The 27,192-nt window shown below is 38.3% G+C and overlaps 2 protein-coding genes and 1 pseudogene across 7 annotated transcripts; 2 read left to right on the plus strand and 1 right to left on the minus strand.

Annotated features, from left to right (window-relative positions):
• The first annotated feature begins 1,125 nt into the window (after window positions 1-1,125).
• LOC113321107 (plant UBX domain-containing protein 7-like) lies at window positions 1,126-4,532 on the plus strand. Its single transcript, XM_026568989.1, has 9 exons — window positions 1,126-1,250; window positions 1,665-1,986; window positions 2,097-2,253; window positions 2,342-2,449; window positions 3,019-3,139; window positions 3,345-3,425; window positions 3,824-3,892; window positions 4,006-4,149; window positions 4,313-4,532. Exons 2-9 carry the CDS (start codon window positions 1,671-1,673, stop codon window positions 4,403-4,405), a joined length of 1,089 nt encoding a protein of 362 aa, XP_026424774.1. The 5' UTR covers window positions 1,126-1,250; window positions 1,665-1,670; the 3' UTR covers window positions 4,406-4,532.
• A 1,635-nt stretch (window positions 4,533-6,167) lies between these two features.
• LOC113321108 lies at window positions 6,168-14,833 on the plus strand. 6 transcript variants are annotated; one of them, XR_003346474.1, is made up of 7 exons: window positions 6,168-7,164; window positions 7,304-7,998; window positions 8,210-12,737; window positions 12,812-12,942; window positions 13,028-13,114; window positions 13,186-13,335; window positions 13,992-14,833. XR_003346474.1 is itself a non-coding variant. In XM_026568992.1 (6 exons), the coding sequence occupies exons 3-6, from the start codon at window positions 7,972-7,974 to the stop codon at window positions 14,190-14,192; spliced, it is 465 nt and encodes a 154-aa protein (XP_026424777.1). In that variant the 5' UTR covers window positions 6,168-6,708; window positions 7,091-7,164; window positions 7,304-7,971; the 3' UTR covers window positions 14,193-14,833. The 6 variants fall into 6 exon arrangements, 2 of the variants coding, with proteins under 2 accessions (XP_026424777.1, XP_026424776.1); XR_003346475.1 differs by having other exon boundaries at window positions 7,304-7,667; window positions 7,778-12,737; XR_003346472.1 differs by having other exon boundaries at window positions 7,304-12,737.
• Window positions 14,834-22,631: 7,798 nt separating this feature from the next.
• On the minus strand, window positions 22,632-26,383 carry LOC113323258 (annotated as a pseudogene).
• Window positions 26,384-27,192: the final 809 nt, after the last annotated feature.

The raw sequence follows: 27,192 nt of genomic DNA on the forward strand, positions 1-27,192 counted from the left end.
TTCTAATTATTATAATATAACAAGGGTGTTTAGGGAAATATAGGCGGTCAGTTTCCTTTTTTTTCTTTTGAAAAAGATACGAAGCAATTATACCTCTCTTCATCTCCATGGACATGGAACAGACGAAGATGAACAAACATATCAAAGAAAGAAAAAAAGAATAAATCTAAATGATAAGACTAAAATTTTGGGTTCGGTTTGGATTTTTTTACTAATATTTTCTTATTGATTGGATCTTGTTTGTGTTAGGGAAAATTATAACCTAAAAACTAAAATATTATATTTTTATTTTCATAATTTTGAATCGTGATTTTAGATCTTGATCCTAACAAACCTTTTAATGCCATCAAAGTCCAAACAATCGTTAAGTTTGGTTGTGATTATTAATTTCTTCGTGTCATCAATGAGTATAGCCGGAAGCTTTGTTTTTCGAAAAGTGAAAAGACTAAAATTTATGTTCGTTTTGCTTCTCCATCAATGATGATTCTCATCTTAAGGTGATTGTCAACGGCAGTAGAAATATCTCATATTTTTGATTTTCTCTATTTTTCAAGGTCTGTTGCTATCGTTAATCTTTAACCTTCTTTGAATCAACAAAAATATCACTATCAACTAATTACAATCTTAAGATTAATACTTTTCTGATAATACTCCCCAAATTTCAGATTTAAGGAAGATTAACTAGTGGTAATTTCCTAAGATACGTCATTTTACAAAATTAACTAGCTACTTGATATTGACAAATGACAGCTTTTTAGCGGTCCCACATGTCCCCATCCAAAATCACCCCCATCAAAAAATTTCTTAAGAATTATTGTTCTTATTTGTACTCGTTAGTATAGGGCTGCACATTAACGACCCAACCCGCCGACCCAACCCGCACCCGCCAAGATTCACCCGCACCCGATCCAACCGCTTAGGAGTGGGTTGACTATGGGTGAGCACGCCAGAACCCTCCATATGTTGGGTTGGTTGCGGGTAGAAACTTTCATCACCCGACCCAACCGCCCACCCGCCAGAATTCCCTAGCCCTTAGATTATCTATCCTAGGATGAATCTCGGCCACAGAAAAGACCATATATATTGCCTAACCCTAATCCTCTCAACTTTCATTCGCAGTTCACACCAGGTTTCACTTCACTCCTCTTCAGCGGCTGAAGTTCGGACTCTTCTCTCATTCCCTCGGTCTGTCAATCGCATGATTTGCATCAATTCTCAACTCATATCACCAATAACAGAAAGCAAGAATCGTAAGACAGACTAATTGATTCTGTGATTTTCTTTGGTTTTGAATTTGGGGTATCTGTTTAGGTTTTTTTTTTCAATTTGGGGTTTATCTATTTCTGTTATAATCTTTGATTAATTGATCTTGCGATATTCTGACTTTGATTTGTTAATCTTTTGTGTATATTGGAATTGGATTTGGGGATTTTGTGAAATGTAAAGTTTAATCTGTTCAGTTATTTGATAGATTCATTTGTTCTTTCATGAGTTTTACAATCCCTTGTTCTGCTGATTTGGATGAGTTTATGTTGCTGTACTTTACTTAGTATTTAAATTTGATGACCATTTATGTTTTTCAGTCTTCACCACCAGTAGTACCATTTTGTATTTTGTTGATTGTTGTACTGTAGCTATTGTTGTAACTTGTTTCTTTTGTGCAGGTTACCATGGTTGAAATCTCAGAAGTTGATTCTGCTTCTAATCTTCCAGTTGTACATGGAATGGCATCACAAATGGGACCTCCCCCTCCAAATCCACCGCGTTCTGGACAAGTGCATGGACCATCAGTAGGGATAGGGAGTACAGCTGGATCATCTACACCATCTTCTCAACCTTCACAAACTTGTGCAGCAGATGAATGTGTATCTAATAATCCTGAAGTTGGTGTGCAAATATCATGGGTATGGGGACACTACAATATTTATCAAAATGGTGAGAGAGCGAAGTGTAAACATTGTGAAATATCTAATTACAAGATTGGTGGTAAGAAACATGGGACTTCTAAATACATACTCTTAAATACATACTGTTAAAGTTCTGTACTATAAATGTGTAAACATTTGAAACTCACGGAAAAATGAATTTTGTAACAGAATGCTTCAAAAAGAAAGAAAAAAGAAAAGAAAAAAGAAAAGAAAAAAAAAAGAAACTTGAAAAAGCAATTCAGTTGTCTGAAACTGGAGCTAATTTATCATCATCATTTGCCCCACCTGAAGAAAGTAGTCCTCCTTTGGCTGATCAAAGTCCTGGGTAGGTTGAAGAACGCATTTATCCTTTAAAGATTAAGCCGCTAATTTCCTTCAGTTGAGTTAATTTATTTGTTTATGTTTGTTTGTAGAAGAGATAAAGGTATTTCCAGTTCTGGGCAAGGTAGTGGAAGAAGTGTAGAGGTGCTAGCCCCATTACCTGTGGAAAGGGAAGATTCATTTGATGATCCCTTATATAGGTATGCTCATGTCCTCCTCTGTTGCGTATCTGTATAACACTGCATATGCATGTTTTCCAGTTCACTGAGACGGAAATGGTTATCCGGAAGGGAAACTCGAAACCTTTTTTTAATAGTTATTGATTATATGATAGTAGGTAAAGGAGTGTTGTTTGCGTGAGTTGCACATCCTCCTTAAATTTTACGTTGGGAATGTATCTTTTAGTTGAGAAATGCTCATGAGTAAATTGCTTTAGGTAGAGAATGTTATGAAACTTGAAAGGAATTAAGCGAATGTTACTTGTAGCCGAGTAGTGTATGAATTGAATCTGGGTAAGCTGTTTGGCTGAGGGGATGTATGCGATGTTTTCTCTGTAAAAGACAAATTACATATCCGTACTGTAGCCTCATCTCAGATATGGAATATCCAAATGCCGACTAGTGCAGATTTTGTACATCAATGCAAGATGCGCATATATGAGCTAGGTGGAAAAGAATCCTAAACGTTTTGAATTAGTTTGTGGATTCTCAATTGATGATTTACTCGGCTTTGATAATTGTTTTGTATTATATCTTCTATTTCATTGCAGAGCCGCTGCAATGGGACATCCTTCCCTCGAACCTAGTTCCATGGTCGCACTAGGTGCGACATCAACATCAGATAACTCCAGAGATGATCTTGCTCTTTTCCATGGTCCCCCTTTCGTCAAGGTAATTTTTTTAGAGAAACTCTCTTATGTTGTTATATTTCTTTAGTTTTATTTTTATAAAACTGATTTAATCAGGCTGAAACTATTCGTTCCTCGTGCACGTTTATATTAATAACTTCTCTTTCTTGGAACAATTTCAGTCAGTTCTAGTTTTCCGTGAGTTGTGCTAGATTTGTTATTGATACTATATTTACTTTAAAATGCAGATAAAACAAGAGGCCGCAGATCAGAACAAGTGGCTTCTAGTGAATGTGGAGTCCATTAAAATGGAATTCGGCTCAGACATGGTACATGTCTCGCCTATTTGCATGTTTGGGATAATCTTGGTTAACCCTGATGTAGGGCATCTAGGTACACAAGTCACCCATGTTTGACATGAATCAAACCCCTTTCCTAGTTCTATTTTGTTTCTTAATTTAGGATTTCCTTTTTCTAGTTATAATTGGTTTCCGACTTTAGTTTGATTTTCTTCTCCTAGTTAGAAGGACGTTAGGAAATAGTGAAGCCTATATAAGATGGCCTAGTATCGTAGAATTCTACACTATTTGATTTAGCTATTGTTTTCTAGTTTCACTATTTCTATTGATTCCACACTAGTTTTTCTATATATATATATTGGATCTTTAATCCAAATTATACGCTTCCGCTACGTTAAATACTTTCTAAATTACTTTGCCATGTGAAGCTGAACCGTGCCACATGGGATGATAAAGTGGTTGCTCAACTAATCCGCACTAAATTCATCTTTTGGCAGGTATAACGATCTATTAATAATTTAATATTACTTAAATTTACTATTTTATTTTATTTCTTAGATTTGATGCAATTTGAATTGTTCGGTTCTGTATGTGTCATTTTGGTAACAAGGTGCACGATGACACCACTGAAGGTAGGCAAGTCTGCAACTACTACAACCTGGTTTCTGTTCCTGTAGTTCTGCTTCTGGACCCAATATCCGGGAAAAAAATGCGCTTATGGAGCGGAATGATTCGACCTAGGCCTTTATTGAAGGTATTGCCTGTTTTAGACTGCTTCTGGCCATCAAACATAATTGTATCATTACATATAGCTTACAGCTTAAGTTTAAGTTCAATCGTAATGTGTGTCTTCTTGCTTTATTAGTTCCACCTTTTCTTGAGCCACCAATTTTGAGAAGATATTTTATCTTATGTAGGTGCTACTTCCTTTAGTGGATGGAGGTCCAAAAGATAACCTGGAACAAAACATAATAACAAAAATCCATCATATAGATTCCATTCGATTCTAATTAATATACCAAGAAGTAACAGTAATTACCAAACGATTTCAACACCAAATCGTTCAAAAGAAAACAAGAAATTCATTAGGAAAAAAAAAAACCTGACCAAAATATTAACATGAAATAGAGTTGTGTAGATAAGAAACCAGATAAATCCCTCTTCGCACTCCCTCTCTTCTGTTAATTGATATCAGAATCATCAAAATCATCTGAAAATTTGTTGAAGAAATCAGAATCGGCCAATTTGATCTCCATATGACCAACAACACCTTCACCATACATATCTAACGGATCTGTATCATCCACATCCGTTTCTTATAAAACCATTTCCCACCACGACTCTCCTCATCTAATCTAAGTCGTCTTTTCTGATTCAGATCATGAAGATCATCAACATCTCTTCATATCTAGCCATCGTTACTCTTCTAGTACTCATAACAATCCCATCATCGGAATCATACACTAATCACACAGTTGGTGGCGCTTCCGGTTGGTACTTCAATCGCTCTTCCAACAAGTCTATCACTGATTACTCCAAATGGGCTTCCGGCAAAACATTCAACCTCGGCGACTATCTCAGTGAGATCTTAGTTTCAGTTTCAGCCTTTCAGGAGTAATATATATTTTATGTTCTTGATTTTTGATTGTTCGTGTATTTTTGTAGTTTTCGATACAAATACGAATCAAACGGTGATTCAAACATACAACGAAACCGCATACAAGATATGTAATGCAGACGATACAACGGATGCGTCTGTTTACAGCGGAGGAGCTGAGATCGGGAAACAAGTGGTGCTGTCGGTTCCATTGATAATCGAAGGTGATAATTATTTCTTCTCTAGTGCATAAAGCATTCATCTGTCCCCACACATGCGCTTGTTTGGTGAATCAAGTTTATTATAATTCATGTTCTTGCTATAACTGCAATAATTTTGTAGCTATTCTAAGTGGTTTCTCTATTCTAATTTAGAAAACTTAGAATTTAGTTTTATCTTCGATGACTTCGATTCAGGTATACATCAAATTTCAAGTGATTTTTTTTCATGAGATTCCAATTCTGTCTAGTTTCCTCGGTTTTTTTTTTTTGGTCAATCTTATGTCTAATTTTGTGTTTTAGTGTTTCAAATTGTTGTTCGATAATCATCAGAATCATTCAGCTCTTAATTTATAAACGTGCATGATCCAGTAGTGATTGATGTCGATCTTTTTTTTGGAATTCACCCTTTTTGAGATTTGCTTTGTAAATAAGTGATTTTTATTCATGAGATTCCAATTCTGTCTAGTTTCGTCAGCTTTTTTTGGTCATTTTTTTGTCAAATTTTGTGTTCTATGGTTTCGAATTGTTGTTCAAGAATCATCAGAATCATTCAGAATTGTTGAGATTATATATTTATGTTTTTTAATGAAAGGCAACTATTCCAGAATTTACACAAGACTTTTTAGTTTTTATCATGTCCAATTGTTGTCACTCGGACATGTTTCCAACTCATCAAAACTCCGGAAAGTGGCCCTCGTTATATCTGTGGATGTCAGTCATCGAGGATTGGTTGTCGAATCTACCTGCATACGTCATTTTTTCTTTTCTTGAGATCCTTTATTCTCTGCTTTACTGAAGTTCATGCGGTCTTATTACCAAGTTCTTTTTCTTCTGTTTCAGGCGCAGATAGCTGTCCAATGGAATTCCCTAGATGCTCAATTGAAACTTATTTTCTTACCATGGCCAGAGAGAAAATAAAAGAAAAGTCTAAGACATGCAACTAGGAGGAACTGCAGGAGAAAATGCGCACGCATATGCTGGAAGTTGAGCGCAGGCTTATGCAGGCAAGACTTGGTGCCCAATTGCAACAATTAAATGACTATAGATTATGGTTATTGTCGGAGGGACTGGATGATGATGAGATAATATGCATATCAGGAGACATGAGTAGCAGTCTGCAAAAGGATAAGAAGGCCAATGTTATAACTTTAACTGGCCTCGAAATCTTTCCCAAGGTAGGAGAACTAGGTGGAGAGACCATTGTTGGCAACCTCGACGTTCATCTATGCAACTTCTAGTCCCAGTTTCCATTTTCATTTCATCTGCGCAGACATACAGAGAACTTTCTTTCGAGTTGGAGATGAGAAGACGCAGCCTCTTTTGCACTTCCATTTTCATCACCCCGTCAAGATGGGGGCAGAAATGAGGCAGGATATCCAATTCCGTTTGATGCAAACCCCTGTGGGGCAGAGGACATCTTATAATGATTCGGAGAAGCAAACCAGGGATGGGGAAGACTTAAAGAACTTTGTCAATAAAGTGGAAGACAAATGGAGTACGTATACATTTCATGTTGCTGAGGTTCTTAAGAGGAAAGAATTTCAGGGAAATCTTCGCTCCAAGGCGCCAACCGTCTTTGGCCTGACTTTTTATGCCCTAGTTGGGCTTGTAGATGAACCTTTCGTTGTGGCCTACCTAGACAAGATCGAGATTGTTAGTCTGAGGCTTAAACCTGCGGTAATAGATATGACTATCGTTTTTCAGGACTTCAAGCGTGATCTGATTCACATAAACTCAATTCCCATAGCCGCGCTCGGTCTCATAAAAGACAGCTTTAACTCAGTCGTGGATGTTCACACAATGAAAATTATGTCCATGCTATTATGGAAAATCAGGTTTTAATTTTCAAATATTTAAAGTTTTGCTTGTTTTTGCAGGTTTTAAGGAACAAGCAAGTTTTGAAGTGCTAACTCTTATATCACAATCACCGCGTTAGTGGAATCGTAAAGAGGTAAGAATTAAGAATTACCATTTTTGTGGATGCTAATGTGAGCATTTTGATCGTATAATTGCACGATTCCGTTGCTTCATTGAGTTTTGCATCCTGTATTGATAATGTATTGAAGTAGAGTATTGTGTGGATGTCACAGCTGGTTTGCAAAGATGTCTGATTCCCAAGATAATGATACCTCCAGCAATGACACATGTATGGATGAGACTTCTATTGGTGAAGAATGAGAGGAAGAAATACCTGGAGTCAAAAATATCCCGAATACTGATGATAAATTATTCGTATTTCAGAACAGACGTTAAAAACGTCTCGGAACTCCAGCATTTTATCTTCTGATAAATCCTAGAACTCATGTGGACATCCGATTCTATCTCCAGAAAGGACATTTTTCTTCTTCAATCGTAAAATCCAATCTTTCTCGACGACCTTTGGAAAAATTCCCTAGATGGGTAAGGCATATGCTGGGTTTTCCTCGTGTTCGAGACATACTGGATCATGCACAGGTAACAAGAGCTATTCAAGCATCTAGAGACTTGTTTATCTTTCAGGATGCGCGAGGTATAGTATCTCTGCTTGGTCGCTGGTGCATTCAGACCTATACTTTCATATGCAGATGGGGAGAGTTTACCATCACTTTAGAATACGTAGTTGCTTTATTGCACCTCCCAGTCACGGGCTATTTTCCTGAAAAACTTTCAGCAGAGGAGACAACAATTTTTAAAATCTTGACGGATGAGATGGAAGAAATTAATAAAGTATCCAACAAATATTGTTATGCTCGCTAGTTAATACACCGGTGGCTGCAAGATGAAGCTCCTGACAGGCCTGTCGATGGTATGTTATCTATCACTGTTTTTTTATACTTATGGCTGTCCATAGATGTATTTGAAGATAACGGGAATTTGTTGAAGCCTTTCATGATTCCTTTTACTATCAAAATGGCTCAAGGTGAGCAACTCCCGATAGGTAGTCTATTCTTGGGCACTATGTACTCTAACTTACACTCCTGGCACTTTGTACTCTAACTTACATTCCTTGGTTATAGACTCTAGCATCTCAAATAGCTTTATGAAAATTGAGTGCTATGCCAATACGATGTTTCTCCAAGCTTTATTGTGGGAGCGCTTCAAAAATTATGCAAAAATTCCTCGTAATATCCTGCAAGGACCGAATGATAACGCTCTCCATGTATTCTATGAGAAAGACAATGCAAGGATTATGCGCTGGTATACGAAGCAACTCCGAGTCAAGACGCGTCTTTTCGATGTACAAGACGATGAGTATGAGTTCAATTTTGTCCCATGGGTGTCAATTCCTTCTTATGTTTCCCAGTTGAAAACTTTCAATGCCGGATAAAGTATTGCCTTGAAGTCCGATACAGATCGAAGCGATGGCGAGAGATCTTTTATGCTGAGTTGCACTCCTGGTTACTTAGTATCAGCAGTACATGGAGAATTTTCAGTGGAAGAATATAATATTGACAGAACATCCCGACAAATGGGTATGGATCATTGTGTAACACACCGTGTTTTTTTAGCATGGCGCATGCTAAAAGATGCGCCATTTGCTTGTGATGAAGCTTCATCCAAAGATTCTTAGCATAGTGAGATGTAATTGGCCCGAAGCCATATTTGGTTCCAAGTAAGGCACATCGCGTATGCATATTGGCTAAGGCCAATATGGAATTAGTTGGGGGCTATATTGGACAAGGGACAATCTTGCATCAAATGATGCATTAGGCCAGTTGGGTAGATGGCCTTAAAAATGTACATCCAACATGGTTGGACATCGAGTTGGTGATGTGCAGCCAACACGGCTGGGCTGGCAGCAGACAGCTAACATGGCTGGAAATCGGGTTGGTAATGTACAACCATCAAGGCTGGACTTTGGAGTGGCCTATGTGACAAAGTTGGAAATACATCCATCACGACCCTTTATCAGGTCTGGCTCTGGAAATGTTTAGCCGTCATGGTCGGACAGTGGAACTGGCATGTGAGCCAAAACTGAATGTACATCAATCTTGGCCGGTTATTCAGGAAAAACATATGGCAACTACCATGAATAGTAAATGGGGAGTTTATGAATGATTTTTGGTCCCCCAATTCAAGTTGTAAAAATGTCAAGTTAACATATATAAGGAGGGGTAGCTGGTTGAAGGTGTATATGCGGACTATGTACCAAATAAGCTTCATATCTAATCCAGAACGGTATGAATGATGCATAAGCCTCATTCTAAGTTGTGTAGCCTTACGAATGGAGAAGATGATGCGGAGGCATCACTATGCCATTCCACGGACTCGATGATCCATTACTTGGATGTATTTGACGAAACGGCCTATACGGACTAGGCCATTACCACTATTGTTTGGCCACGACCTAGAAAATGAGTTGGATTAAGTTTCTTGTCCCTTCGTGGATGAACTACGGTCTGTGCTTGATCCCTTTATAGTAGGGAAGGGTACGTAGGCAGCCGCAATGAGTTGCAGCATTGTCGGTCCAGCACGTTGGACCCTCATATCATCTAAGCTCGGTGGCTCGATGCGAGAGATGATTGTGGCCAGAATTTATGAGGAATGTTGCATGAGTAAGTGGATGCTCATACTTCCTATCAATCTACGGAGAGTCGGTAAGCGAAGTAGGGGAATGATGATAGACTTGGTGCGGCCTATGTCTAAGTCCAAGGCATATGCCTTATGCCTGGACAAGACTCGGTAACTGACAGTTGCTCAGCTAGATAGGAAATTCAGTGATGAATTCCCTACGTTGAGGTAGACCAAGTGATGCATGCAATATGAATTGGACTTGGCCTTATGGCCTTACACCCTTCTCCGGACGAGGGTGACTTTGGAATGGTGTGGAAGCTAAGTTAGCTGCATCATGATCCATGAACATGTTTTCAAGGGAAGATGGACGTGCATTTTCTTGGGGATGAGGCCCGTATTGTAGCTTCATCATGGCGCACCGGGGGAGTTACGGCCTGCGGGGCAACGCGCCAAAGGCGTAATTTTTCCGGTCCGTCACAATTGGTATCAGAGCAAGTTCTAAGAAAACTTTAGAGACTTGTGCGGAGTGGACTCGTCAAGCGATTACTTTTCTTAATGGAAATTTAAAGTTGGAGAGTAGGCCAACTTTTACGCGGGAAAGAGTAGTAACTGCAGCGCCAGTTACTTTGCGAATCAAGTTGAGCTTGTTCAAGTAGTGTGAATTTTCCTGGATTCTGTAGCACCCCACTTACGAGTGGATATCCGGAAGAGCGTCTGGGACGGTGGGTAGACAATGAGACTGATCATCCCCACACGTTGGCACTGTCCAAGGGTGTGCTTTGTCAGGCCCGGCTAGCATCCCACTTACGAGTGGCAACCCAGATGACCGTCAGGGACGGTGGGCAACTGGATACTGATCCACGTAGTACTGCGTTAAGATTTTGCATGTCATTGACTTCTGAACTTTAGGGACTTCTGAGTGCGTAGTATGGGATGCACATTCAAGATACATGGTCGAGATATACTCTTGGGACTTTCCAATTGTGATTCTTGGTATTGTTGTGGGCACTTTTGGATTCCTGGGCAGGTGGTATGGAACATTTGCTCAGAATATATAAATTGTTGTTCATGACAACTTGAAGAAACCCGTGATTTCTGAGCATCTGGTATGAGACTTTTTCTCAGGAAATCCACACCGAAGAGATTGTCCACAATAGTTTTTATTTTGAATTTCGAGGACGAAATTCTTTGAAGGGTGTAATAATGTAACACCTAGTGTTTTTTTAACATGGTGCATGCTAAAACATGCGCTATTTTCTTGTGACGAAGCTTCATCCAAAGCTTCTTAGCATTGTGAGATGCAATTGGCCCGAAGCCATATTTGGTGCCAAGTCAGGCACATCGCATATGCATATTGGCTAAGGCCAATATTACATTAGTTGGGGGATACATTTGCCAAGGGACAATCTTGCATCAAATGATGCACTAGGCCAGTTGGGTAGATGGCCTTGAAAATTTACATCCAAAATGGTTGTACATCGAGTTGGTAATGTGCAGACAACACGGCTGGACATCGGGCTGGCAGCGGACAGCCAACATGGTTGGAAATCGGGTTGATAATGTACAACCATCATGGCTGGACTTTGGAGTGGCATATGGGCCAAAGTTGGAAATACAGCCATCATAGCCCTTTATCGGGTCTAGCTCTGGAAATGTTCAGTCGTCATGGCCGGACATTGGAACTGGCATGTGAGCCAAAACTGAATGCACATCCATCTTGGCCGGTTATTCAGGAAAAACATATGTCAACGGCCATGAATAGTAAATAGGAAGTTGATGAATGATTTTTAGTCCCCCAATTCAAGTTGTAAAAATGTCAAATTAACATATATAAGGAGGGGTAGTTGGTTGAAGGTGCATATGCGGACTATGAACCAAATAAGCTTCATAGCTTAGACAGAACGGTATGAATGATGCATAAGCCTGATTCTTAGTTGTGTAGCCTTACGAATGGAGCATATGATGCGGAGGCATCACTATGCCATTCCACGGACTCGATGATCCATCACTTGGATGTATTTGACGAAACGGCCTATACGGACTAGGCCATTACCACTATTGCTTGGCCACGGCCTAGCAAATGAGTTGGATTAAGTTTCTTGTCCCTTAGTGGATGAACTACGGTATGTGCTTGATCCCTTTAGAGTAGGGAAGGGTACATAGGCAGCCGCAATGAGTTGCAGCATTGTCGGTCCAGCACGTTGTCCCCTCATATCATCTAAGCTCAGTGGCTCGATGCGAGAGATGATTGTGGCCAGACTTGATGAGGAATGTTGTATGCCATTAAGTGGATGCTCATACTTCCTATCAATCTACGGAGAGTCGGTAAGCGAAGTAGGGGAATGGTGATAGACTTGGTGCGGCCTATGCCTAAGTCCAAGGCATATGCCTTATGCCTGGACATGACTCGGTAACTGACGGTTGCTCATCTAGATAGGAAATTCAGTGATGAATTCCCTACGTTGAGGCAGACCAAGTGATGCATGCAATATGCATTGGCCTTGGCCTTATGGCCTTGGCCTTATGGCCTTGCACCCTTCTGCGGACGAGGGTGACTTTGGAATGGTGTGGAAGCTAAGTTAGATGCATCATGCTCCATAAGCATGTTTACAAGGGAAGATGGATGTGCATTTGCATGGGGATGATGCTCGGATCATAGCTTCATCATGGCGCACCGGGGGAGTTACGGCCTGCGGAGAAACGCGCCAAAGCGTAATTTTCCGGTCCGTCACACATTGTGTTCTGACTTTTCGAAAGAAGAAGCCATCAGTCGAACAAATTAATACTTATTTAGATCGTACTCATGTGGAAGGAAGCAATTACTAGTTCCTTTATTCTGAGCGGATTACGAACGTAACACCTGGTTACATAGACTTTTGGAATCAACAACTTGACCGCTTACATAGTTTTGCGATGGTTGTTTAAGCTCTAGTAAAAGATCCTCCTTATCCTGAAATGAGTTTCATTCGACCAAGACTGAAGCCTCTCTCTGGTGGAGATAAACGAAAGGCATCTCCTGGGTGTTCACCAGTATGTATCTTTCTTAGATTTTTCATAAATACATGATAATTGTATTTTTACCATTTCATCAATTTCATTGCAAGATGGACGTATCGTGAGACCTGGAATTGATGTAAACTTCTTATAAATTGAGAAAATTATTCACGGCGGAGAAGGCAGGAGAAAAAAACTATAGGATGTTACCTAACACCATAAAGTCCCAGTTGTTTCTTTGGTGAGTTGTCAACATTTCTTTTTCCATGAATTCTTCTCATCATGTAATTAGTATTTTCAAACCAATGTTTGTTACTCCTTTACAGAATTTTGCTCCATCATGTATCGGCGGTCTTCAATTCTCTGCGGCTGAGCAAGCTGTTTCTGAATCGAGTGTTGAAGAAGAAGTTGATGTAAGTATCTATTCACACATCCAGTTATAATTTTTTGTGAAAAAAACACTAATTTTTATGAATTCTTCCAGGAGGATGTTATGGAAATGGAGAGTATTGCTCGTTCTTCGGAGTATCATGGCAAAGAAGATTCCCAAAACTCAGAACCGAATGAAGACAATGATTCTCATAATGCTAATACGGGTAATCCCGGCTCTTCGAATGCTTCAGAGACCACCCAAGTGAGTATTCTTCTTATATATTCTTCATAAAAGTATGAAATTTCATATTTGTGGATGAATATATTATAACCCATGTGAATGAATGAAAAGTTATATAGAAGTACTTCACCAGAAAATTGAGAACTCAGTTTTTCAGCAAAAACGTTGTAGAACCTTCATCTGAAGTCGGATTTTAGCGATCTACCCACGTATTTTCATGCCCAGGAAATTTCCAAATCTTTTTCAAAGAAGATTTTTTACTTTCAAGCATGTTTATGGCCCGAAATAGGAAAAACAGTAAACTTCCAGGAGACTTCCAGAAAATTTTCAGTTGGCATGTAGTTCAATGTTTTGACCACATGTCTCTGCGCCTTTATCCAGTTGTTATGAAATTTGGATATGTTCTATAGAAAATCCATAAGAAGATAATGATATATAACTCAACCTTAGATTCATTGGAAATGGCTCCTAGTTCGTGTTCTTGTGCAGGGAAGAGTAAAATCCTCTCAGACGCACTTGTTGCAAAACATGTTTTCTTGTATCTTCATGTTGTTTGATTGTGACTTGAATGTATAATGAATAACTTACACGATTTTAGATCACTTACATATTAATTTTATGGTTGCCTTTGATTTTCATGCTCGGAGCGCTCTAACCTCATGTAATCATCATATTAGGTACCGAATGACGAAGTTGAGAATAATCGAGCGGATGATGATGGTACGAGCAGCATCATGAATCAAAGTGATGCCAATACCATTATTTCATCTCAAATACGTGTGGAGGTTGCTGATGAAGCTACTAAAGAGACTGAAGCTCAGGTCCTTATTCCAGGGATAGAAGAAACCGATCCAATGATGGAAGAAACTGCTCCGTAGGAAGAGGCCGCTCCGATGCCTATAGTAGTATATGAATACCCCAATGCAGGAATTATCTTTGATCCTCCATTTGTCGATATTATCCAAAATCATGAACTGATTGGCGGATTCAGCGTACCTACTGAATATGCAGGCTTATACGAGAGGATATGAGAGAAGTTTGGTCATATTGTCGTTACCAAAGATCTGAAACACACCTTCTATTTAACAAGGAAAGTAGGTATTATCTTGTGTGTTATAAAAGATATATGTACTAGAGCTAGAAATGTCGTTACTCAAGATATACCCTTTGATTGGGGTTCAACTTGGAGAATTCTGAGAGACATAGCTTCAACGTGAAATGGCTTTGCATGAAGATAAATGCTATCAAGGATTCTTGCGAGAATAACATACCCTTTCCCAATCCTGCTATGATGGAGAAGCAGGACAAGATTGCTAAGCTGACTGAAGAGATGGAGTTGGATAAAGTGGCTTTACGGTTCTTGAAGGATACAGGGGAGCAGAAGTCTTTCTTCGCTGATTTCTTTAATTTCCTTTTCATGATCTCTTGAAATTAGAACTTATGCGAGATGTGAGGTTTTTATTTGTTTTGGTTTTTCGATAAGTAAATGATTGAGGATTTTTTTTGAATTTTAATAGATATTTTCTTTAAGTGAACTGAACTTTGATAAATTGCTGAATTCAAATACAGAATGCAAGTATTGAAAACATTTTGTAGGAATTGAAATACAGTGAAAGAAAATCCTAAATGCAAAATCCAGACATCATGAATATTCAAACGCCCAATACCTCAAACATCCAATGTTCTCAAGCATCATATGCTTTGAGCCAATTCTCGTGTATCACTGCCAAATTCGCCTTTCCATCCATGTTGACTAATCTATAGTATCCAGTAGCAAAAAACTTAGAGATCATGAAAGCTCCTTCCCAGTTTGAGTTCCTTGTAGAATGAAGATTACACTTATTTTCTTTAAGAACTAAATCTCCTTCATGGAATTTGTTAGGCTTGATCGTCCGCGCCTTGAATATCTTCTGTTAGTTTGTAATTCCTCTTAAAGTGGTATTCCATGTTTGTGAATCCTTCTAATCTTGTGTCACATATGGACACTCGTGCAAGGGGGAGTATCTAGGGTACTGCTTGTCATGTTCAACCATTATTTTACCAATGATTGTATCATTAAGACGCTTGACTCGGAGAGGCTCTGCGTCCAACCACTTAGTGAAATATTGCTGAGGTGAGGTTATCCATTCATAGCATTTTACAATAGCTAAGTTGTTGGTGGAGTGAGGCCCGGGACCAAAGCAGCATGTTCGAAAACTGATAACACGGACGCATAAGGAGGAATAAGGCTTGCCAGAGTACAAAACATTTTAATGAAGGCGTGCACATTTTCTTCAGGTTTTTGTGCTAATTCTATAAAGGCTTTGACTTCCTTCAATGCTCAAACGATGGAGTATCCTCTATTTCTTCCGAGTCAGAGCTTTCTTCAACAGAGAGATGCGCAACTGAAGAATCATATGATATCATGGATCCCCTCGGATTATACAAAACTTGGTTTCATTCTAAATCGAGTTTTCTTTGATCTTGAGAGTGATGTATCAATATGCATTTCTGAGTATTCCTTCATGATCCCGGATTGATATGGGAGCATAAGTAGCTTCTTTACAAGTAATTCCAGCATCTCTGAGGCTTTTCAAAGGGATGACATTGACAGCAGTGCCAACATCAATCAACACTCGTTTGAATTTGTTCCTTTTGAGATGGACTTTGGTGAGAAGTCCCAGTCGTACATATCCTTGTCTATGACTGGAGGTTCAGGGAGTATCTCCTGAATTGATAGACGCTTTCCAGATATGATGTGATTCAATGCAGCAAACATGTCATCTTTTTGAGCCTTTGATAAGTACAAGAACTCCCAGACATGCTCGATTAAAGATTGAACTGACTCCTTGATAGATGGTTCAAAGAGTGTGAAGGTCCTGATAGGAAGAGGATTTATGTGCACCCCTTCAGTCCCAAAGTTAAGCTATCCTGATTCGACTTTTTATTTGAACATGCGCTTCAAAATCCTGCAGTCGCTTGTGGGATGATTGCCGAATATATGAAAACGACAGTAGCGAGGATTCTCTATTTCCTCTTCAGTTGGATCTTTTCTGACATATGGTATCTTGATTGCACCATCTTGGATCCAAGTCTCCAGCATCTCAATCAACTCTTCAATGGATAAAGGGAAGTCAGGTTCCGCTGGATCCTTTTCTTTGTTTTGAGTTGGATCTTGCGCTCTCGAGTTTGATTGTCCTTCCTTGGTGCCCTTGGAGGGGCTGAAGAAGCATGATTGCGTTGTGACTCTGCTTTCCGGTTGCTCCCTTATGCAACAACATTTGTGGAAGGTTGGAGGTTGTACTTCTTGTTGATCAGATGCCTGCTACCTCGAGTCTCTCGTGGTTCCTCAGTTTTTGTAGGTTTTGCTCTTTCCAGTAAAGCGGGTGCGGTAGTTGCTGATCGGACATGGCTAGGGTATGGCCGGTCGGTTAATGAATCCGATCCTGTGGCACCTTTCCTAATTTTATATTATTTCCTTGATGTGAAGGAAATATCATGAAACTGAGGAGTTTCATAAGATGGCGAAATTTCCATCATATGATGGAAGTAATTAATAATAAAATAAGGAATTAAAAGGTGTGGTACCGGCCACGTCTAGTAAGCCCGGTCCTGTGATATCTTTCCTAATTTTATGTAATTTCCTTGATGTGAAGAAAATATCATGAAACTGAGGAGTTTCATTAGATGAAGGAATTTCCATGAGATGATGAAAATAATTAATAAATAAAATAAGGAATTACAAGGTGTGGGATCGGGCACGGCTAGGGCATGGCTGGTCGGCTAGTAAGCCCGGTCCCTTGACACCTTTCCTAATTGTATGTAATTTCCTTGATGTGAAGGAAATATCATGAAACTGAGGAGTTTCAATAAAAGGAAGGAATTTGTTCAAATGAAGGGATTTTCATGTGATCATGGAAAAAAATAAAATACAATAAAATAAAGAAAATGGCGTTGGACCGGCCACGACTGCATGACCGGACATCCGGTGGGCTTGGTCCCCTTAGACGCCTTTTGTTAATATTTTATTATTATTATTTTTCTCCATGTATTTCATCGTTCTTTCGTGTTTTTGAATGTCCGTTCGTGGTGCTCGTTAATGCATTATTGCTGACTACAGTTGCACCATTTTCTCGGGGCTTACTCGATGGTGGTTCAGATGCTCGTACTTTGAATATTTATTACTAACCCATGGAATTCTGCTGGGAAGAGCCATAAATTGAAGTAATGAAATATTACGATGAACGTAGAACATTTTCTAGGAATTCAATTGATGAATCGTGCAACTAGAAATAATTAATTGATTAATTGATGGCTTTGTACTAGAAGATAAGTTGTATAGGAGCATTATAATTATTCGAAAATCGAGGTATGAGCTAGTTGAATCGTTATACTCGATTTGAATGTTTATTCTGTAAAGTCAGGGGACATTGCGACGTCCAGAAGACATTAATGCTCTATACTAGTGAGTAATACATATGGGAGCCATCCAATTGTTTCGATTCTATACAAAAGTGATTACAAAAATTGATCAGTAAACGAAATATGTCGTGGCCTCAGTTGAGAGATTGCATATAGTTCTTAGAGATGTTCTGAGAGACAATATAATCGATCAGATATTACTGTGGCATGAGATTTCACGTTTTAATGAGAGATAAGTCTTAATATTTGTCTGAATACTGGATCAGGAATATGTAAGGTTAAGATTTTACTCTTTGTCATACTATTGAAGAGGAAATTCTAGTTTGACAGAAATCAGTAAATCCGATATAATGCTTATAAAAGGGAGTGAAACCCTTAGTTTTTCTTCATTCTTCTTCCAACCACCGATCAGCACCCCTTCTACCTTTCTCCACCTTGTTTGACGACGGCGATAGCAGCTCTCCGAAGCTCTCACCAGCCAACCATCTCCGGCGATTTTCCGGCGCCGACAGGTAAATTTTTATTTTCAAAAAAACATAAATTTTAAAAAGATCATATGGAACCAAAAGGTGTGTTTAAAATCAGTTTTGCATAAAGCATTCCTTTATCTTTGATAAATTCCACTCGCTGTCTTCACGATTTTTTGGTGAATCATGTTTATTCTAATTCATGGTTAAGCGGTTTTGTCTATTCTAATCTAGAAAAATTTATAATTTTTTTTTATCTTCGATGACTTCGATTCAGGTAAACGAATCCTGCAAGTGAATCCTGCATAGGCCCGTCCTGCCCCCTGGCAGCGTAGCCACCGACTTACTCCCCACCGAGCAAACTCGACCCTCTTAAACCCATGTTAATTTTAGTATAATTAACGTTTGAGCGGTTTAGAATTTTGTTTTATCTTCGATGACTTAGTTTATGATTGGCCAGACATACACAAGAAGTCACTATGACCATTGTGTATACTTCAAGAAGCTACGTGATGGGTCTTTCATATATTTGCTCTTGTATGTCGATGATATGCTGATAGCATCGATTAACAAGAAAGAGATTGATAATTTGAAGAAAAAATTGTCAACTGAGTTCGAGATGAAAGATCTGGGAGAAGCTAAGAATATTCTTGGCATGGAGATTCAACGTGACAGAAAGAAGGGTAAATTTTGTTTGTCTCAGAAGGCATACTTGAAGAAAGTGTTACAGAAATTTGGTATCTGCGAAGGAACTAAATCTGTAAGTACTCCCCTTGGTCCTCATTTTAAGTTGAGTTCTAATATGTCTCCCACTACTGAAGAAGAGCGTGAGTATATGGCCCAAGTCCCATATGCTAGTGTTGTTGGTAGCTTGATGTATGCGATGGTATGTACAAGGCCGGATATTTCACATGGAGTAAGTATGATCAGCCGTTATATGCATAATCCTGGTAAAGGATATTGACAAGCTGTGAAATGGATTTTGAGGTATCTTTATGGTACTGTTGATGTTGGCTTGGAATTTGTGAAGGAAGATGGGAACAATCAGCTGTGTGTTGGTTATGTGGATTCTGACTATGATGGTGATTTGGACAAGAGGCGTTCAACTACAGGGTATGTATTTACCTTGTCTGGAGCACCGGTTAGTTGGAGATCGATTTTGCAGTCTATTGTGGCTCTCTCAACTACTGAAGCGGAGTATATGGCAGTGACTGAAGCATTTAAGGAGGCTATATGGTTACAGGGTTTGCTAGATGACTTGGGTGTTGTGCAGGAACAACTGCATGTGCATTGTGATAGTCTTAGTGCAATTTACTTGGCTAAGAATCAAGTGCATCATGCCAGAACCAAACATACAGATGTTCGATTTCACTTTGTTAGAGAAATTCTGGAAGAAGAAGACATTCTACTTGTGAAGATCGATACCAAAGACAATCCAGCTGATATGTTAACGAAAGTAGTATCTGGGGTCAAGTTTCGTCATTGCTCGAAATTGATCCACATTCTTCCGGTTTGGTGATACCCTTTGGGGTAGAGGTTCTTAGGAACCTGGTGGAGGACTTCTAGCAAGGCCATTGAGTGAACTACGGTCGGTTTGATTCCTTGCAGAGGATACGTAGGCAGCCTATGGCGCAATCGACGTTGGAAGACGAAGGTGATTTTGTTATTGATCGTCTCATGCATGAATGCATGATCCGAGGTGGAGAATTGTTGGATATGGGTCAGTGATGGAGGTTTTTAGATAACTCTCACCAAACTTAGTCGGTGGACCAAAGATTGGGATAAACCCAATTTTAGTCGGTTATGAGTTAGGATTAGGATTAAGAGTTTTATGATAACTCTTAATTGGTTTACTTGATCCTAAATTCTAGGAACTTTGTGGACAAGTTATGAAACCCTAGTCTTGTAGGCTAAGTAATGTATCTATATAAATAGCCTAGTAGAGAACTTAGAAAACTATACCAAAAAATTCTTCTTTCTCTCTTAGGGTTTATACGTTTTCTTCCAAACGATAATATATAAATCTCTTGTTTTTCCCGAGGATTCAACCTCGTTAAATTCTTGTCTCTTTTATCTTCTTTAGTTTGTATTCTTTGCTATATTTGGAGTACCATTGTATAGCTGTGCAAATCGCTTTCGCAGGGTTTTAGCGCAACAGGTACTATCATCAAGTTCATCTTGCAGATTATCTTCTCAATCTCGATAAGAGTCAAACGTCAACCTAAATGCATTTAAACTTAAGAACAAATTGCAAGACTTTGTTCGGAGTCCATGTGCTGCAGTGCTAGCTCATGTTTTGTTATTTTATTTTATAAGAGAACTAATAATACAAACAAGAAACAATAAACAGTTAAACCACCGATAGGAAATTAGTTCTTCATACCCATTCTCACCGACCATCGTTGCGTCAACACGATAAGACAACTGATTCACATGATCGGGACACAAACCTGTTACATTTGAGTATAAGAAAAACAGGAGAAAGAAACTTGATGTTTACAATGGGATACTTCCAATGCAACAGGAGAGAGTGTCAATTGGTAGCAATGCACTCTCCTCGTTTGAGTTGTCATTGGACAGGAAAACTAACCATAAAAACAATATCAGAGTACCAAAATTGAAGTTTAAGTAACCGTTAGTATTTACACAGGAATGAAATAAGCACGAGAAAACAACAAAACAGTAGGCAGCGCCAATTCTTATATTGTGCAGCTGAAAGAACTGTAAATGGACAACATTCTTAAATGAATTTTTGGATACAAAGAGCTTTGAAGATCAAAATACAATCAAACATCATGCATAAAAAAAATAGACCTTCTAGCTAAAGGTGCAGCTTATTCTTGACAAATTCCACCATAATCCCATACTCACCTATAGCCTTTATATCAACACCATTGCGAATGAGTTGCGGAAAGAACAACCAAAACCCTGTACCACTAATAAACCCAAGAGTCAAAATCCTCGACACCCATCGATTCAACTGCAACTTGTTATTTAACGACTTCTTGATTACTCCCTCCAAACTTGTACATACGCCTTGTATCACGAAAAACCACGTCACCTCCCACGTAGGATCCACACGCGTCAAGTAATAGTACAGCACCTCATGCATCAATCCGGAGACAACGAATGTCAAGAATACACCTGGTAATGGGCCTAATTTCTTCCCAAGTACAGGCGTAGAAACACGACATACGGGATCATAAACGGTCGACCGTAGAATACTGGTAACCATCAGATTCCATCTACGACCCCAAAATTCTTGGAGTGAGTTTGAAAGGTATGGTTGATCAAACACTGGTGCCAAATCTAGGCCTAATATGGTTTTAGGTATGGCACGACTTATGCCTAGAACGACCTCAGCACCAAAGTAAAGATGTAAGCAGTAGATAACCAAGATTGCGTTTGGATTCACATATTGTCTGTTAATCATAAATCTTGACCACAACAGATAAAATCAAAGTTTTTAAGCCTAAAATCAGATACTGGTTTCTCCAGAATTTGTTCTTATTTTGAATGTTTATGCGAATATGTTCTTTGATGATTTTTGGTTTTGAACTGTTTTCTTTGAGTTTGATGGGAAAGCAAGCTAATGAGATGAAAAGTACAGATGATTTTGATGGATCAAATCTTGAAGTGGAGGTGGAGGATAATGGGCCAAGATTGAAAGCAAAGAGGAGGAGTTTGAAATTTCCAAGCCAAATGAGATAAAAAGCTGTAGGAGCACCAAGATGGAAAGAGTTGAGGGAAAATGGAAGAATTGTGAAGAGATAGAAAACTGGTAACAGAAAAATCAATCTAAGAAATCCCTTTGGGATCAATTTTGATACGATAAAATACGTATAAACTAATGACAACACAACATAAAACCATACCTTGATGAAAGTTTGTATCTCATCGTCATGATCATCATCCTCCATTAATTTTCTCATTTCACTACTTTGATAATCCCTTCTATTTTTGGATAACAGATGCAATTTGGGTAATGTTTAGGAATTAGGAGGCAAGATCTGATTTGAGTTTCTGGGTTTGACGTTGTATCATCAAGACCAAATATTATATTACAATTTTTAAGATAATAGTTCCCACTTATAAGGGATCTCTACTTTGATAAAATTATCGTGACAGTATTTATTCATTTAAATAAGCCAACAACCCTCACCGATCCAGTATGATATTTTATTTTCTTTCTCTAAAAGAGCAAAAGCGAGAGACTGTTTAGAAACATACATTTTTAGTTTTACAGTTTCACCGCATAACTGCTGGAGTACTTCTTTTACGTTCAACAACCTGACATAATAAATAAGCAAGGTAAATGCCGACCCCAATTTAGCATCCTATTTGTACATTTAATTTTTCAACATCAATTAAAACCAACTCCCAAACGTGAAACCAAAATGCAGAAATAAGCGACTGAATGATAATTTACATATTCAGGTAGAGAAGGCATGCCTGAAGATAGGCTTTGTTTCAACCAAAATGAGCTCACATAGATTATAATGTTGGGAAGCAAACATTTCAGTTCTAAATATTGCAATTATCAAATGCAAGACCAATACGATATCACAACTGATACAAAGTTCAGGCATGTAGACGATTAAGAAAAAAAAGGACCCAATGCTTACCTGATATTCTTGATCAATTGGAACCATCTGTTAGCTATCATCAAATCCATCCAAAGGACTCTTTTATCTATGTGACCTCCTCTGGCTTGTATCAGTTTCCTCTCTCCTGTGATGGTAAGAAGAATCTCTATCATACCTTGGTGGCTTTTCATCTTCCCTGTGGTGCCGTTCTTTTTGATATCTTTCTGATACATGTCTTCCCAATCTTTCTTCCTTTCTATTCTCACGGTCACCTTTATAACTTAGTTCTGAATCACGCCTTCCAGAGTTCTCCTGCCTTCCTCTATCATCACCATCTTCCTTCAGGTTCAATTCAGAATCATGACTTGAAGACCGTTCAGTCCACCGCCTGTCCAAGTCCTTGTGATTTGTTTCTTTCTCATACCTCTCTGACCTTTTACCATTGATTCGCCTATCCTCATCTCTTGGTTTCATTTCAATTTGTTTCTCAAAGATATTCTTCTTCCCTTCGTTCTCCTCAGATCTAGGTAGTCTCCTGTTTTTATCATCTGACCTAAACCTTGAGAACCCTCCCTTAGGCTCTCCGTGACGGTCGGACGACATGTTGCCAGTACTTTTGGGACCCTTTGGTGAACCATCGTACTTGTCTTTTCCCCATCTTGCACCGGTATCTTCCTTATCACCCCAACCCGTGTTCGCAGCTCTCTGTATTTGGTAATTACATGATGTGAATAAGCAAGATCATAATGTGAAACCTTCAAAACAGAGTATATATATTAGCAAGAGGCAACATGCTAATGTATATGGCACAAGCTAGTAAGGTAGGTGAACATGCATGGTGTAGCATGGGTGAATGCTATTGGATCGAACTGGATATTAATACTGGTCTTACATAAGAGTAAGCAAAATATTGTAAATCTCAAATCAGAACTTAAAACGCCGTATTGATATTATGGAACATAGTTGATGAAGATGCCTGTGAGAAAGAAAACATGGGGAATGGGATACTATATCTGCGGATTCTGGTATCATTGAAAAAGGATTCCCAGTCAATTGTGGATAATTTTTCTTAGTTTCTGGTTGAGAAGGTTTTACGTCAAACTGTTTGTATCTGTGAGTTCTCTTTATACAGTGTCTATCTGTTGATTATACCAATATCCCAGCTCATTGATAAGAGAGATAATACCAATATCACCTTCCCAGCTCATTGATAAGAGAAGCTGCCCTTAACAGGCGACAAGAAAGAAATGTTGGATACCTAACCACGACCTAAGCTTGAAAGTTATCAGCATCCCAACTTGTATGTTAGCACTAAAATTTATGTAGTATAACCTAAGTCAGTGTCAAGATTTCAATTGAATATATGTACTTCCATTACTGCATTAGCCACGCATTAATTTGAGAAGGCTCTTATAGAGTGCAATCATGTACGCCATGCTGGGTTTTTGGTTTCTTATTTTTCTCTAATGGATGGCAACTCAAGGTACAGTTTAATCTATGGCAAGTAGCACCAGCGTTTAACGTTCTCTTAACAACTTTATTCGAAATTCAAAAAAAAAAAAAAAAAACAGAAAATTGAGCCAAATAGAAAAAAAAAACAAACAATTTTGCTAAGAAAACAAATTAAATTGCTTATGCATGAATCTACAAGATGAGCAATAAATAATTGGCAATTGAGCTCATATTCAGTCCTCAGTCCTAACCAATTATGAGCCTGTGTGTGAATCCAATTCAGCACCAGGTGTGCAATGCGCACAAAGAACAAGGAACGTCAATATTCAAGTAGCATTTTCTACGTTTCTAAGCGTAGCCAGGATCTACAGACCTTAGCCCCTAATAAATCTATTTCAGGGAAGGGGAAGCTGAATCTAAGATTATAGGGCACAGAGGCAAATCCGTGGAGCAATTTGGTCCCGTGGTCAGTTTGGAACTACAAAATATCCCACTGCAAAGATACAAACAGCCTATGTCATGTAGCATCGTAATATTTTCAATTATCGATGAAACGAAACATGTTCCTATTCAGTAACTCAATTGGTGTTTGATAGGTGTAATTGCATCCTACTTTACCAGACGACACATGTATATTGTCCTGACCTTATGAGGCCATGACTCCGATCCTACAATTATAGGGACGGGACATGCACAAATTTCTAAGGGTAATACTGACTAGTTAAGAAGATACTTCTATCGGATATATCTTAGTTCCATTAGTTTAACGAACATGATCATTTTGCATCAGCGTCAAACAGAAAAAAAAAAAGTATATATAATTTCTTACTTGTTCATTGTGTGAAAACTTGCACGAAGCTCCACGATTACAATTGCCCCTTTGGAAAGCACGGCATACACCACGCTCCTCCCTCTTCTGCTGTTCCTCTTCTTCATCCTCTTCTTCTTTCTTTTTGTACTTTGTAACATGATCAACCCGAATAATGCGACCAAGAACATTAGCTCCATTCAAGTTATCTATAAGAAACAAAAAACTCAGAGAACTGGTACCTAGCAATCTTGTACCTATCACTCTAAATCAGAACAAAACTGATATTTTAACTTAAAAATCTCCAAATAACTAAAAGCAAGGATCTGAAATAGCACCAACCTACAGCAAGATTTGTACTTCTCTGATCTTCATATGCAACAAAACAAAACCCTTTCGATTTACCTGTCGCTTTATCTCTAACAAGATTAACATCAACAATCTCTCCATACCTGAAAATTATCAATGAAAATCAAAACAAGTTCCACATTTTTTATAACATAAAATATCTCTGAGTGAAAACATAAGAGACTGTTTGGTGTGAATTTATGAGATTATTCTGTGTACCATAAAACTCAACAATACATAACATTATAGAAAACATATCTGGTGGAGTGTGCCTCGCAAATAAAATTTACGAAAACTAAAATCGAAAACTAGCAAATAGAAAACAATACTTTAACGTTTTCTTGAGTTTTTTTCTTTTAAATTTGTATTCCTTTTCACTCTCTCACTCACTCCGTCTCTCTTAGCTCTAATTCCTTTTTTGGTTTACAAATCTAGTTAATTCTACCCAGTCATTCTCTTTCTCACTGACTACTAAAAGGAACACACAGATCTTAAAAAATCCACTTTATCCCTTCAAACAAAAAAATTGGGGAAAAGTTTTGTGAAACCCTACAAATTATATTTCTCATTTTTTTAGGTTTGTGTTGTTCATAGTAAATATTTCATTGCATATTTCTCAACCTCCAATAATCACCATAAGAGTTTGCAACTACATTGATTACAAAAGCAACAAATCAAAATTTTCATGGAATCTTATATATCTACATTGATAATACTCTGGCACTAAAATTAGAAAAAAATAAAATAAGGGGAGAAGTGAATTACTACTTACTGTGCAAAAACGGCGAGAAGATCACCTTCAGTAAGATCATAAGGAATACCACCAACAAAAACATGCAGATTCTTTATATTTAGCATGCCATGAAGCATCATCCGATATACCTAGAGCTGCTTCTTTTGAATTTATCTGTTGAATACGCTTTACTAGCGTTAAGGGATTCATTGATGCTGATTCAAAACTCACAATAAGAAGAAGTAGAAGAAGTGAATTTCACAACCCTAGAAATAGAGTAAAAATGTCCAAAATTCTCACTAGAAATTCCTTCGGCTTTGAACGGTGCGGAGAGAAAAGAATTAAAACAGGCTCGAGAGTCGAGACCTCGGGATATTTGAAGCCCGATAGAAAGACCAAGCCCATATCACCAACAACCGGCTAAATAATGATCCATTGTAATAATTAAGCTACTAATAATATTAGTTAGGCACTAATATTAAATATAATCTCAAAGTAATTAACTTTAGATAATGTAAGAGAGAAGAGTGATTTCTTATTAAACTCGTAAGAAAATGGGATACTCAAATAAGTTACAGCCCATTCAGTATTTATACAGAATCTAACTTAACCATGTGAAGACACCCACTAGCTCAAGGTGTGAGTAGGACATTAACCCCACCATGCATACTAACATACACTAGCTTTGTTGTCCATAAGACATGCAAAAGTGCACGTAAGTAGCTAATGCAGTGAATAAGGTGGTTTAAGCTTATTATCTCATAGTTTTGGTGAAACATATCTATGAGTAGATAGCCACTACCTATATAATACTCCCCTTGGATATTTACAATTCATAAGGATCGCCTCGTTAAAATCTTGTCAGGAAAATTCATTGGGAAAAACTTGAACAAAGAAAAAAGAGTACAATTCTAGAAAAACAGATATGCGTATGTTGCCTCGTTAAAACCTAGACAAGGAAAAATCCCGAGAGAGACAAAAGCCTTGACTAGGAAAAAGAGTAGAACGCGTCAAGTTCCAAAAATTGACTCCCCCTCATGAAAACTTCGCTGAGTTTACTTCTTGTACAGATGTCGCATTCCG

This window comes from Papaver somniferum, chromosome 11 (genome assembly GCF_003573695.1).
Source record: "Papaver somniferum cultivar HN1 chromosome 11, ASM357369v1, whole genome shotgun sequence".
Lineage (NCBI taxonomy): Eukaryota > Viridiplantae > Streptophyta > Magnoliopsida > Ranunculales > Papaveraceae > Papaver > Papaver somniferum.

Bases quoted from the DNA above. Each gene is read 5' to 3' on its own strand.
- LOC113321107 (XM_026568989.1), top strand. From the start codon at position 1,671: ATGGTTGAAATCTCAGAAGTTGATTCTGCTTCTAATCTTCCAGTTGTA. The intron at 1,987-2,096 runs GTAAGAAACATG...ATTTTGTAACAG, and splicing joins ATCTAATTACAAGATTGGTG to AATGCTTCAAAAAGAAAGAA. The intron at 4,150-4,312 runs GTATTGCCTGTT...TATCTTATGTAG, and splicing joins GACCTAGGCCTTTATTGAAG to GTGCTACTTCCTTTAGTGGA.
- LOC113321108 (XM_026568991.1), top strand. From the start codon at position 7,972: ATGAAGCTCCTGACAGGCCTGTCGATG. The intron at 13,115-13,185 runs GTAAGTATCTAT...GAATTCTTCCAG, and splicing joins GTGTTGAAGAAGAAGTTGAT to GAGGATGTTATGGAAATGGA. The intron at 13,336-13,991 runs GTGAGTATTCTT...TCATCATATTAG, and splicing joins ATGCTTCAGAGACCACCCAA to GTACCGAATGACGAAGTTGA.